Raw genomic sequence first — 12,945 nt, forward strand, 5'->3', positions numbered from 1 at the left:
CGTGCTGTATTTCTTTCCCCTGTGGCAGAACCAGGCACACAGTCTAGACTTGTGCTAATGGTTACACATTTAACAAGCCTGCTTTCTCTCCTTCACACAGCCCAGCCAATGAGGAAGACACACACAGGGGGAGGAAACAGGAGGGAGTGGGCATCATCTGCTCTTTAACTTACGACAGGATGTACAGCAAACCACTAGCCGCCATCTCACCTCTCAGGATGAGTTATGAGCAGCTGATCAGAAACACATGAGGAATCACTGTCATTTAACACACCTTATATAAGGTTTAGATAAGTTTGACCATTTTTAGGGCTGCAAAAGTGTCAAGAGATTGAGATTTGTTGGAATTATGGCCAGTGAATGTTATGGTTTATTGTATTATATAATGTGACAAGGATATGAAAATAAAGGCCACGGGTGGCCCTCAGCCACAGTTAGCCTCTATGTGCTCTATATGTAACACAGTCAAAGTCACAGTTCCTGCTTCTGCTCTGTGTTTTTTGGGGAGGTTATTAAGTCAACTTTTTCAAATTTCTATTGTCACCCAAGCAAACTGCCTTTGCTGTCAGCATTTTAGGGAATTCCTCCAAAAACTGTGGGTAAGCAATGAGGCTGCACACATGATTTACACAGGAAGATATTTACAGAGCAATAAACTGCAAAGACCGGCTGCCCAGCTGTCCAGCAAATATTTGAAAGACAGTCCCCAAACAATATTACCAAAGCAGGAGAGTGGATGGCAAAACAAAGACTGTGATTTAGATCATGAAAATTTATAGTATTGCTTTACTCACTTAAATAGTACAAATACTGTCTCATAGCACTCACATTTTCCTACAAGACCCATCTTTCTTTTTCTGTCGGCTGTGTAATCTGTGCACACAACTCAGTGCACTGTTTTAACTGGAAGTGCTTGATGGTTCTGCCAAGTGGGACTAGAAGCAAGAAAACCCAAGACAGAAACATATACAATGACAGAACCTTGAGTGTTAAATTCCCAACAACTCATTGGTAAGGTCTTTTGTATGGGTTAACTACGCTTTCATGTCCTGTCGCTCCTTAATGTTATGAGCATCCTAACACCTGAGAAATAAATTGAAATTGTCCGATCCTGGAGGTATGCAGCTTCAGTGTTCTTAATTCCTGAATTTAAGGGGACCTCTTGGTGTCTGCATGCTCATGTTTTACAAATAATTGTTCTACATCGACATTTGTTCAGCATCTCAGGTCGTGTGTGTATAAGGACATGACAAGGAAATAGATTTTAAAGCACTAATTACAAAATATGCAACTTTTTTTTTTCCCTTAGAAGTGAGCTGATGTGTATTGGTGGAGTTGTTAGCACTCTGTCTTCACATCAGGAAATACTTGAACCAGTCCTTTATGTGTGAAGGTTGAGTTTTCTCTTGCAATTCCACAGGGTTTCTCTTGGTATTCAGTTTTTTCTCTCTGAATCCAAACACATACATCTCTCTGGCATTGTTTACATGGGTCCATAAATCCTCCTTATAATCGAATTGTGAGTTCAAACACACTGTAAATATCTCAAATAAACACTTTAGTTGATCGATAGTCAGGGTAAATATATGATGTCTCATATTAACAGCTAAAGACAGCGTATCGTGTTATACAGCAGGTTATTCCTTCTGCGCATGCACTCCCTCATATGAATGCAGCGAGTTGTTCAAACAGCTCTGACGTTTAAGCAGAGGAAAACACTCCTGACCACAAAGCTAAAGATCAGAACCTGAAAATTGGGAGAGAGACCTTCTGCACATGTCACAGGTGCTGTATGATCCATTTCAGCTGGGGCCCGAATGTAGTTCGCTTTACTTAGCAATCACATATTAAAATTCTGTTAACAGAAATGTTTTTAGTCAGATTGAAAAAAAATAGATAAAAGAAAAATCACCCATGTTAATTACTCAGACTGTAGCCTCTCATAACTCTATAAAAGAACTGGGAGAATATAATAGATCAGTTAGTACTGTGGTTTGATTTTTCTTTTCACCTTTTTTTTGACTGTTTTTTAATTCATGGACATGCCGTCACTCTGCAAGCCCCGGTTCTCTGTCACGGTTTTCCTCTTTCCTTTCCATTTACTCTGATCTTTCTCTCTCCTACATACTTCCCCTCCTCCTTTCTGTATGTCGAGGCTGGAATAATGGAAGATCAGTGTTCCAGTGAAAGCCACTAATCAACACTAACCTTCATTTACAATGTAATCTGATATTAACCACAAACGCCCTTTCCCGAAATTGGATTTCACATCTGAAGGACGGCGGCAGGAGGAGTTGACCATACAGAATCATTACAATGTAGATTTAGCGTACTGCTGCTGGCCTTGACGTCCAAACTCTTATTTACATTCACTACAGGGGGATTAATCAAAAAGTAAGAGACTTTTGAGGAAAACACTACCTGTATTCTCTGTTGATGTGTCAGTGAGTCACTCAACTATCCTCAGGGTTCAGGTTTATTAAAACAATAAATATGTGCAGGACACAAAGGCACATGGATGACAACATTTTAATGATGGTAACGTCATTTGTCACACTGTCCCGCATTGCAAATGAAAAGCTGCCCAACAACAGCAACAAAAAAAAAACAACAAATTACTGTAAATGTCTCAACTAATCAGGGGCACAGTGACAGTTAACTGTTGTCTCGTTTGGCTGAAAATTACAAGTCATGCATAAATAAACTTGTTCTTTAAATCAAGCAGTGTGGTCTTCCCCCTGTTGTGTCTGCCAAATCCCGCTTCCCATTGCCATGAAATATCATGCTCCAGTTCTCATTGAGCAATGTGGGGAATATGCAAAGTACACATGTTAATGCATTCACACATATGCATCGCTGCTGACAAGCAACCAAACACACACTCACTCATGCATACACAAATACATGTTGCCATCCTAATACTTACTGTACATAAGCATGGAAATGTATACCCATTTTAATCCATGCATACATTAACCGTGTCTACTGTACACAGCCACACACACATATGGTAATTTAGAAACTTATTCTGTCTCTGGTGTAGTTCTGTAAAACACACACGTCCGGGCTCTGAGTGCATAGTGGATAAACGCTCCTTTTTCTTCTAAGTGATACTTTTTCTTTCAAAGCTGATTTGCCACCAAAATGAAAATATTCAGATTGAAAGAAAAAACATTACTATTAAAAACGGTCTGCATAGCCATAATTTCTTGTCCATTTTCATTCTTAGTGACGGTCTGCACAGCCTGACTGAAAGAGTCAAGGAGACATGAGATGAGCACACGAGAATGCAGCATGTGGATCAATTCTACCTTTATTAATGTTCTGGATTAGTACTTAGAATGATTATCTGGTTTTAAAATGGTAAACTAATTAAAAAAAAATGCATTCCCTGAGGTTAAGCCACCATCTTCCAATGCTTTTACAAACCAAAGAAACCACTGATGACTAGAATTTGGCACAATTTGGCAGCTGAAATCAGTCACCAACAACAATAAGAACACCATATATAATAATAAACATTTTGTTTCTCCCCAACACAAACAATGTATGGGAGAAAGCAGTTTGTTGCATGTTCATATCTCAGTGTGTTGCCTCACAGTGACTGACACTCCGGAATCCCTCTGTTTTTGTCTGTTCTGGATCCTGGTATCCGGAATACTTCCGTGATCTGGATCAGCAGCTGATATCTCTTAGAGTCCTTGAAGAATTTACACTGTAATTTTTTGCTAAACCCCCTTGTCATTTATTGTTGAGTTATGCCCATCTATGTCAAAGATTGCCCTATCTCTCAATGATAAAGAATGCTTTAAAAAATTCCTGGATCCAGACAGTGGTCCGGATCATCACCAAAATTTAATGGATTCTAAGTTAGCCCAAGACCCACCTTTCACAAAGTTTCATTGCAATCCGTCCATTGCTTTGTCCATAATGTTGCTAACAAACCAACAAACCAACAAACCGCAGTGATTACATAACCTCCTTGGCGGAGGTAATAAAAATACTTGAAATTCCCTCTTTCATATGCAACATTTAGCAAATTTTCACACTTATTTCTTGGAAAAATTAATATTATCATTCATTCACTGTGACACACTCACGCACACACACACACACAGGCACGCACACGTTCACATCAAGCCATCATAACTAGCCTTAAGTGTCAGTGGTTGGACTAAAGTTAATAAGCGTCACTTTGATGATATGACCCTCAACTGATCAAACCATTAGATGTGAAAAGTCCCAAAAGTCGAGTAATACGCCGATCTATATTTCCCTGGTCCTGGGTTGGCCTGCCTTTTCCTCCCGTCTGGTTTTTCTCTCTTCTTCATAGTTTTAAGAAAAGCTTTTTTCGTCTTCAGCTCGCAGTGCAGCTCCTGCTAGAGATTACCTTACACCTGCTACGAGCATCTCTAATTTGAATGAAATTGCAGTCTAAAATTAGATCAGTGTAGTCACTGTGGATTGCTTCTCTAAATCTCTGCTAAAATAAGACACAATCCAGCCTACACCCCTGAATGTATTACAACACAACCCAAGCAGATATGTAGCATGCGATTTTTGCAGTTAACTGTTGACATGAATGTTGAGTGTTTTGCTTTTCGTATTGTTAATAAAAAGGAAGAAACAATGTTAGAAAATGGTTTGAATGGTTTAGGTTCTTGTCAGTTTGCTTTTCATGTGACACAAGAAAGACTATCATCTAACATCCATTCCTCTCGTCCGACATCTACGTATATAAATGCTGATCAGATGAAACACTAGCACGATGGCAGTGTGTTGCAGGGCTGCACACACAAACACCTGCAATTTCAAGGTCATAATTAACACACCAAATATGTTTTGTGATAGTGTACGAGCTGGAGTAGCCACATAAAACACACACAGGTGCAGGTCACAACATGCACATCCAATGCAGAAAGGCCACACATAAAATCTGGTTTGAATTTGATTCTGTATGCAGCAACAACATGCTGCCAACAGGAATCTCGATCCTATTTCATCTCTTTCTGGTTCTGGTGAGACCCTTCAGTTCTCCGTCACTCAGCTTGTCCTCATATTGACATTATTTACTCTGTGGCCCACATCTGACCCCACTCTTCTCATCTGTCTTCTTCCATAGATTTGCCCCTCATTTTATTCATAGCTTATAAATGCAGGTGAATTGAGGTGACAAAGGCTTCATATAAAGACATGGATTCGATCTGGCCAAATGTTAATAGTGTGACATATATTTAATTGTCTGAAAATTAAATGGAGGGTATTTTATATCAACAGTCTGAAGCACTACAAAGGTCCAGTACATATTGTGCATTGATTCAAGAGTTGCCTTGGCCCCGTTTTTACAGCACAGAGTAGCCAAGCAATAAAAGTTTACTGTTCTCCAGCAGGCACTTGCCAATTTACGGTGCAACCTCATGGCTGAAACTTGAGCTTAATTATCCTATTTCACAGATGATCAGCTGTTATGGACCCACTGTTAGTCAACTTTAATTGATGATGTGTCAAACACATGCGAGACCAAAGCAAATTTGTCCTCTCGCGTAATGCAGCTCTGAAAATCATATGATCTGTGGTTATTTGGTTTGCTTATTTTGTTTGTACCCTTTAATGTTTGTGGAAAATCTCAGTGTCACTGTTTATACTGGAAAAAATTGGACATTGCACTCATTAAAAAAGAAATGCTAATGTATCTTCAAATACTAGCATACATTTCGGTGTTTGTTGACCTGCCGTTAATTGACATTCGCTGTGCAGCTCAGTAGCTGGACATTTGCAATGTTCCATCGATGTAATGAGACATGTTTCTTAGGCGTTTGCATAAAAAGATGTTAAAACATGGAGCCCCATCAATCAGTGCCGTGCCGTCTGGAGTGCAGCAGAATTCAGTGTACCTTTAAGCATTTTAAATTCATGCAACTACAATCCTTACCCTGGTAGTGGGTAAATCATGTGTTGGCCTCCATTCCTCTCCATTAATCATTTGCCATATTATCACATACCCTCCCATGTGCTTTTGTTTTGACGTTGTGTCTCACTGTGACAGACACTGACTTCAAGATGACTTATATTACCCAACCTCACACACACACACACACACACACACACACACACACACACACACACACCTCATAATAAATAAATTATCTTAGCATTAGCCTGCAGGGCCTCAAGGCTTCTGAATCAATCATTTGGGAGGCTAGCTTTGATGCTAAGCAGGCAGCTGGATAGTGGACGTGGTGCTGCGCTACAATGCTCCAATCCCTCCCTTCTTGTGAAGGGAAATTAAGAAGGTAGTTAATCAAAAGTTCATTAGCATACAGCGCCTTGCTCGGTCCACCCCTATACCCTGCTCATAATAGACACTTAGGCAGGCCATGTGACTTGAATAACAAGTCTGCACCACTTCTGGTTGGAGACTCGTTTGAACTGAAAGACGACTGCATCACACCCGACTCTCGAAATGAGTTTTCTGACCCCAGGACCAGCAAAACATATTTAAAAACCCTCTCACAGTTTACAAAATAGCAAGAATAAGACTGTTTATTTTGTTCATTCCAAGGACATTTTTCTCTGAAACTCTATGAAATAAAAGAGACTTTTTCCAAGTTTTTATCAGGTGTTTACAGGCTAATTATTCATCAATCTCTTGATCTTATTAAGATATGTTTTATCAAGTATTTGTTGAAGTAATCTTTTTCAATCATTGTTTTTCTTACCATCAGAAAGTGTCAAATGTCAAATAACTCTGAAATTGTGTGCATCTAACTCTGCATGTAACAGAAATACCAAGGAGATGTGTTTTATGTCTCCTCTGCATCAACAACAGTGGAGGCGTTTGTTATTGGCTTGAAGTAGTCGAGCTATGTAACGTACAATTTTGCAGTCTGGATTGCTCCTGTACTTGAAACATTTTTACTGGACATAGAATAATACATCAGATCAATTATATCACAAACATAATTTCACTTATGTGTGGTTTCTCTAAAGACAGCAGCAAATCAGTCAAATAAGTTTATCTGGCTTCGGTCAGCGATATAGGTAATTAATTAAGGGATTTTTGTTTTTTTTATGTAGAAAAAACTGCCAAATACCAAAGATTAATCTAATATTTGCACAATGCTCTTTGCATTGTATCAACGAACTCTGAAGTCTTGGCTGCATTTGCCTGAATGGTTTCCTTCTGGTAATTTCACCTTTTGCATCATAAAGCATTGAGCTGATTTATGTTCCACGTTTTTAATCTTATAATGGCTATCTCCCTGCCGTTAGAAAATGGTAGGGTCTTACCAAGAAAATACCCTCACAAGATAATTGCAGCTAACGGAAACTTATTGCAGAGTAAATGTATAAACAGGCTTAAAGGGCTGAATCTTCAGAGGTTGATCTTCCTGTATATGTCACAGAAATGGAAACTGAAGTATGGGGCCTGACCTGCTCGCATGCTCAATTGCACTTTTTGGTTTGTCTTACGTTAAATGCATCCTGGACATATTAATTGACCCCACAATCCTGATTTGATCCCGTTTCACGCTTGATTCAATAATGCATAAGCTGCTTGGGTAGGCCACTGTGCTGAACCACCAGCCCCTCTCACCGTCGGCCGCTGAGCAGCTCCACTGGAGCATGGCTCGTATCACTTCCTCAGCTGTTGTTTGCTGTAAGCCTTGGCAGTAAGGAGGCTCACTGGCTGGTAGGAGCCCGGTGTTTGTCTCCGTGCCTCAGGAGATTCATTGCTTTTGAAATATTCATTCAGTACACAGTCCTACGAATGGCGAAGTCAGTTATATGGTTGTGAGTGGCATCTGAAGAGGGGATTTACAGGCCGAGTTGTTTATGTGCGGTCCATTTGTGTTCACAATAAACAACAAACCACACAAATAACAGTAATCGATGGATGTTATTTCTGAGATTTTTCTGCTGATTCCTTCTGCACATACTTGCAAGCAAGGTCAGAGTTTGCCAGATGTTGCTTTGGATTAAATATATGATCATAGCTAAAAACAGGGATGTCACAGACCATGAAACACAATCTAGGTTGCATCATTGTATTAAGTCTTTTTACACGACAGAGTAAAGACAAAAGTAAGTAGAAAACATGTTTATAAAATTATCTCAGTTCTATTTGATTTTAAGATTTGTTTTTAAGATGATTAATTCTCTACTCATAGCAGGAAAGTAAGGCTTTGATTTGAAAATAGTTATGTAAATCCCTGATATTCTGCCATTTACCAAGTTAACCCTCGTTTCCATATGCCTTAATGACTCAGCTGCGTTCACACCAAAGCTTCATCGGCTTCAACTTTTTGAACGTTCAAGTTAATTGATCCATCAGATGAATGCTATGCATGTTGTTATAACAGTGGTTTCCCAGCTGTTTAAATCCCACTTTAAAGTTCCCAATAAGAACATTTGTTCATCTTTTATTTGATCTCGATTTGCTAAAAAGAAAAAAAAAAATCCAAACAATGGTGGATTCACCGATTGACACAAACATACGAAATCTGGTGCCTGTAAAATAAAGCAAATGAGCAGTTTTTTTTAATTTTCATCTAAATTAGTGACAGAGTTAAATTCCATTTGTGCAAATCTGACAAACACCTGACAATTGTTTGATATTTTCATTGAAAAAAAAAAAAACCTTGATATTGGACTATAAAAACTGCAGGTAAGCACAGCAGTCATGAGCAGTGAGCAGCTCTCTGATTAAAAAAGAAGCAGTGCATCAACGTCAGCACAGATTAGTCAGCCTAGTGTGTCGGAATCCAGGCCCTGATCGACTGTGAGCCAACGGCCAGCGATTCAGGACTCCAGCTTCATAATACATTCAGTTCATAAAAGCTGTGAGGACTCATGTAAAGAACTGAGATCCAGGACAACCCTGACACAGTTTTACAACAACAGGTCCACCTAAGCCAGTCTCGAGGAGAGGAGCAATGTGAAAACAGTGTGTCATGGCTTTACAACCTTCCAGCTTGAAGTGAAAAATTGGCGTTGTTGAAAATTTGGTGATTATAATCAAATAAAATCATATGTCACTGATTTGTCAGTAGGTTGTACAGCTGAAAATGACTGCTAATATTTTGTAGAAGTTGTCAGTATGAACATAAAGTCATCAACTTAAATGTGGTCAAAACTTTTAAAACAAAAACATTACTGACAACAGTGTTTTTGTTGTTAAAAACAAACCCTACATGATGTGGAATGGCAAAGTCATACAGCAAGCAAGATTTCTGTTGTTTTCTTCTGATAGCATGGCAATCCTTTAGTTCAACACTGTTATGCAGCTTGCTCCACTTCACATGGATTTGCGAATCTCAGCATGCGCATTTCATCGTCTTCACCATGTGTGTGTTGTGTTTTAATGTCGCAGACATGGTGGCTGCTGTTGATCATGCTAATTACTTCATGTTCTACCACTTTTGTTATTCCACACAAAGTGCTCATCCACTGCAGGCACTGTAAAGCAAATTCCTTCAATTGTGCAACTTCTCCTTTTTTTCCCCTGACAATGATTGAGGCAGCAAACAGAACATCTTGTAAGGGCTGTATTAGTGCGGGTAGAACCGCTATTGTGCTTTATCACAAGCCAATTGAGAGCAGCTTGGCATACTTTTAAATAGTAAAAAAATAATTGCGGAAACATACAATAGAGGGAATTTCAAATTGTGCTTTTTATGTATTGAGCATTATTACCCTAGGGAGGGAAATTTTCAAATTTATTTTTTCATAATCAGTGTGAGTGGAGTTCTTGGTTGATCTCACTCATCATTATTCAGCCGTTTGATTGGCAGCTGAACCATGAGTCCCCTTTTCAGACTCTCAGTCCCTGAAATGGTCAGTCAGACAAATTACATCCTTTTAACCCAGCTGTCAGTCAGACACTTAGTGGACTGGACCCCTGAGGGGGTTGTTTTCTGTGTGAGGGTTCTTATGAGACTGAGAAAAATCTCCAGCTGTAGCCCTCAGACTGTGCTGGCCTGCACAGACACACGCACACACTGTGCAATGTGAGGGATGAGGCCGCCGTTATCTGTATGAAGCAGTATCTCCAAGACGCACATTTAAATGCATTGAACAGTACACCAGATGTGGGACAATTAACACGCCTACACTCAGTCGCCGTTGGTATTCATATTCACACGTTCACATTGACCAGAAGGGCTACATTTGTTGCATCAAAGACATAAATACATGGACGCACAGTTACACACGCTGATTGTGCAGCACAGTGGTTTCAGTCGCGTTGGCAGTAATAGCCAGCCTGTGCAGATGCGTTGCACTCTCGTTCCTTTCTCCTAAAGGGGAATTGTTGGAGGTGTTTTTTTCTTGAAAGGCTAGGGGGAAACCTCATTTGGGGAGACACACTGTAAGGATGGTCACATAAGTACCTCTTGTTCATCAGGAGGCCGGTAGGTGGAGGGGATCGGTCGTCCGACGGATCAGTACCAGTAAATGGCAGGAGAGGAGGCCAAAAGCACATCCACAAAATGCAGCTACCAATGTTTTAAGTGTAAGAAACTTGCACTGCGGACAACGTAGTTGGAGAAAACACTCAGTTCAGAGCAGCAAGGCCTGAAACTCCCAAGTTTTCCCCCCACACGCGACAGCGTTTGAATGGCAGCATTGCGTACAGGTGGTGTGAAAAATCAAAACGAGAATAAATTCAAGATGAATGAAAGAGAGATTGAGACTGGAATGGGTGAATCCCACAGAAGCTATTGATTTTAGCAGCAGTGCGCACACACCCATACTCACACAAACACCTGTATATTGCCAGGAAGCCCACCGGTGGTCGAATATGTATAATTGATGGAGTTGAGTTTGACACAGGGCTGTAATGTAATCTGGGGCTTGAGTCTCACTGGTGTTAGTGTGTGTGTACAGCGTAGTGTGTGTATTTGTGTGTGCGTGAGAGGCAGGAGGGAAATGAGGTAGGGTGAGAGTGTGTACTGCTTGCAGGAAGAAGCGACAGGGCCTTTCTGTGTGTGGGGACTCTGTAAATTTGATGTATTAGATTCCAGTATTTCTTTCCTCCCTGTACGAACCCCCTGGGTTACATATGAAGGAACAATGGCCTTCTCTGCTGTAATGGGCTTTTACCAAGTGGGACCACATTTTCTTTCACAACCAGTGTTGACAGTCTGTAACATGTACTTTCCCACTTCATTCGTTTTCACTGGTTTTCACTCAAATTGTTTTCTCTCTTTCTTTTCTTTTTTTTTTTCTAAATCAATATGGTACATGTACAGTGGCCAAAAGTTGCAACCACAAGCAGAAATCACAGGTATACTGTTAATGCTATTGCTCCCGACCCGACCATCAGCTAGTCAATATAGAGTTGTAACATGTTTTATATGCATAATTCAAATTTATTTGAGCTTAAAGTCAGGAAAACTTTCCCTTTTAATCTTATAAAGATCTTTTTGCGGTTCCACTCTGACTAAATGGTTAATCCTCAGGTCTCAACGTGAGTAGCTCTGTGTGGAATTTGCATCTTCTCCCTGTTCTAAACGAGGTTTGCTGCAGCTTTCTCCCAGGTTAACTGATTGCCCTAAATTGAACATAGGTGTGAGACAAATTTGACCTTGGGTCAAATTTGTAAAGAAGTTAAATGGACGTGTGTGCTGCAGCCCAGATTCACTGCTGCTCTCTTCTCTGTTGTTTTTCTCTGTTCTCTGTTGTGTGACTTTTATTTTGTGTGTGTGTGTGTGTGTGTGTGTGTGTGTGTGTGTGTGTGTGTGTGTGTGTGTTCTGGCTTTGTTTCTGGCGTACTTCTTTGTTCCTCTGTGTGTGTCTACTTTAATTGCAGGCCTTTGAGGGGGAATCGATTTGAGCAACAAGATAACTAAGTTATCAAACTGTTTCATTGACTGGCTGTCCCTTCTCTCTCTATCTTTTCCCTCTTCCTTATTTCTCATCCTGTTTTACCCTCACTGTCTCTGCTCCCTGTCCTCTTCCTCCATCCATTTCCCTTCCCCGTCTCCCTCCGCTCTCCCTCGGCGCTCCTTCTGCCCCGGCTTCCTTTCTTCCTCTCACAACAGGCCGACAGACTTGTCCACCAGAGAAGTTTGATTGCGGAGGGTCTGCCAGCAAATGTGTTGCTTTGTCATGGCGATGTGACGGCGAGAGAGACTGTGAGAACGGAGCCGACGAGGAGCAGTGCGCCGCAGGTAAGCTGGGCTGGAAATGTTCCAGAATAAGGAAGTCAATGGGGAAGACTGCAGTGTCTGCTTTTTCTTTTATAAAAGATCATTTTGGCTTGCTTTCGGAAATGGATAGATAGATAGATAGATAGATAGATAGATAGATAGATAGATAGATAGATAGATGGATATATGGATAGACAGATCGGTAATATGGACCCTTCTTACAGAGCTGCATCAGGTCATGCTTGTTCTTCAGATGGCCTGATGAATGGCTCTCTTGTGGAACACTGCAGAAGGCAGATTATTTATTTATTTATTGTTTCTGATGTTTTATCATTCTGTAGTATATTTTTGGGTCTTTTTGCTTCGACATCACTCAACATATAAAGAGCTTCAGCTGGCGGACAGTCACTCTGACATTTTCCTGTATAATGCGCTGATCAGCTCCTTTTCTCCTGGATGTGAGCAGAATGTCCAGACGTAATGGAAGCAAATCCGCTCCACGCCGCCATGGGCCTTTCACTGTATCACAGTTTGATTAATGTTATTACGCTGATATCTAATACCACATTTACACCATCATGCTGCATGTTCTCCTCAAATGATTCTCGGCAAGCTTTGGGCCTGCAAAAGTTTTTTGCGGGAGGTTTTTTTTTTTTTTTTGATGTCCTGCCTTACACACAATACCTGTGAAATGCTTTGCATGTGGGCCAGCAGTACACTCATGAAGAAAGATGTTAACCACTTTGAGTGAAGGGAGGTTTTTATTTTAGGCCATAAGGAGCATCCTGCACTC

The 12,945-nt window shown here is 40.4% G+C and overlaps 1 protein-coding gene across 1 annotated transcript in view; it reads left to right on the forward strand.

Annotated features, from left to right (window-relative positions):
- Positions 1-12,945, forward strand: part of lrp8 (low density lipoprotein receptor-related protein 8, apolipoprotein e receptor) — a 206,678-nt gene that overhangs the window by 105,200 nt on the left and 88,533 nt on the right. Inside the window, exon 4 of the mRNA XM_030084017.1 lies at positions 12,045-12,173. Within this exon, the coding sequence (XP_029939877.1) occupies positions 12,045-12,173 (129 nt within the window). The remainder of the gene's footprint in view (positions 1-12,044; positions 12,174-12,945) is intronic.

Source organism: Salarias fasciatus, chromosome 23 (genome assembly GCF_902148845.1).
Source record: "Salarias fasciatus chromosome 23, fSalaFa1.1, whole genome shotgun sequence".
Lineage (NCBI taxonomy): Eukaryota > Metazoa > Chordata > Actinopteri > Blenniiformes > Blenniidae > Salarias > Salarias fasciatus.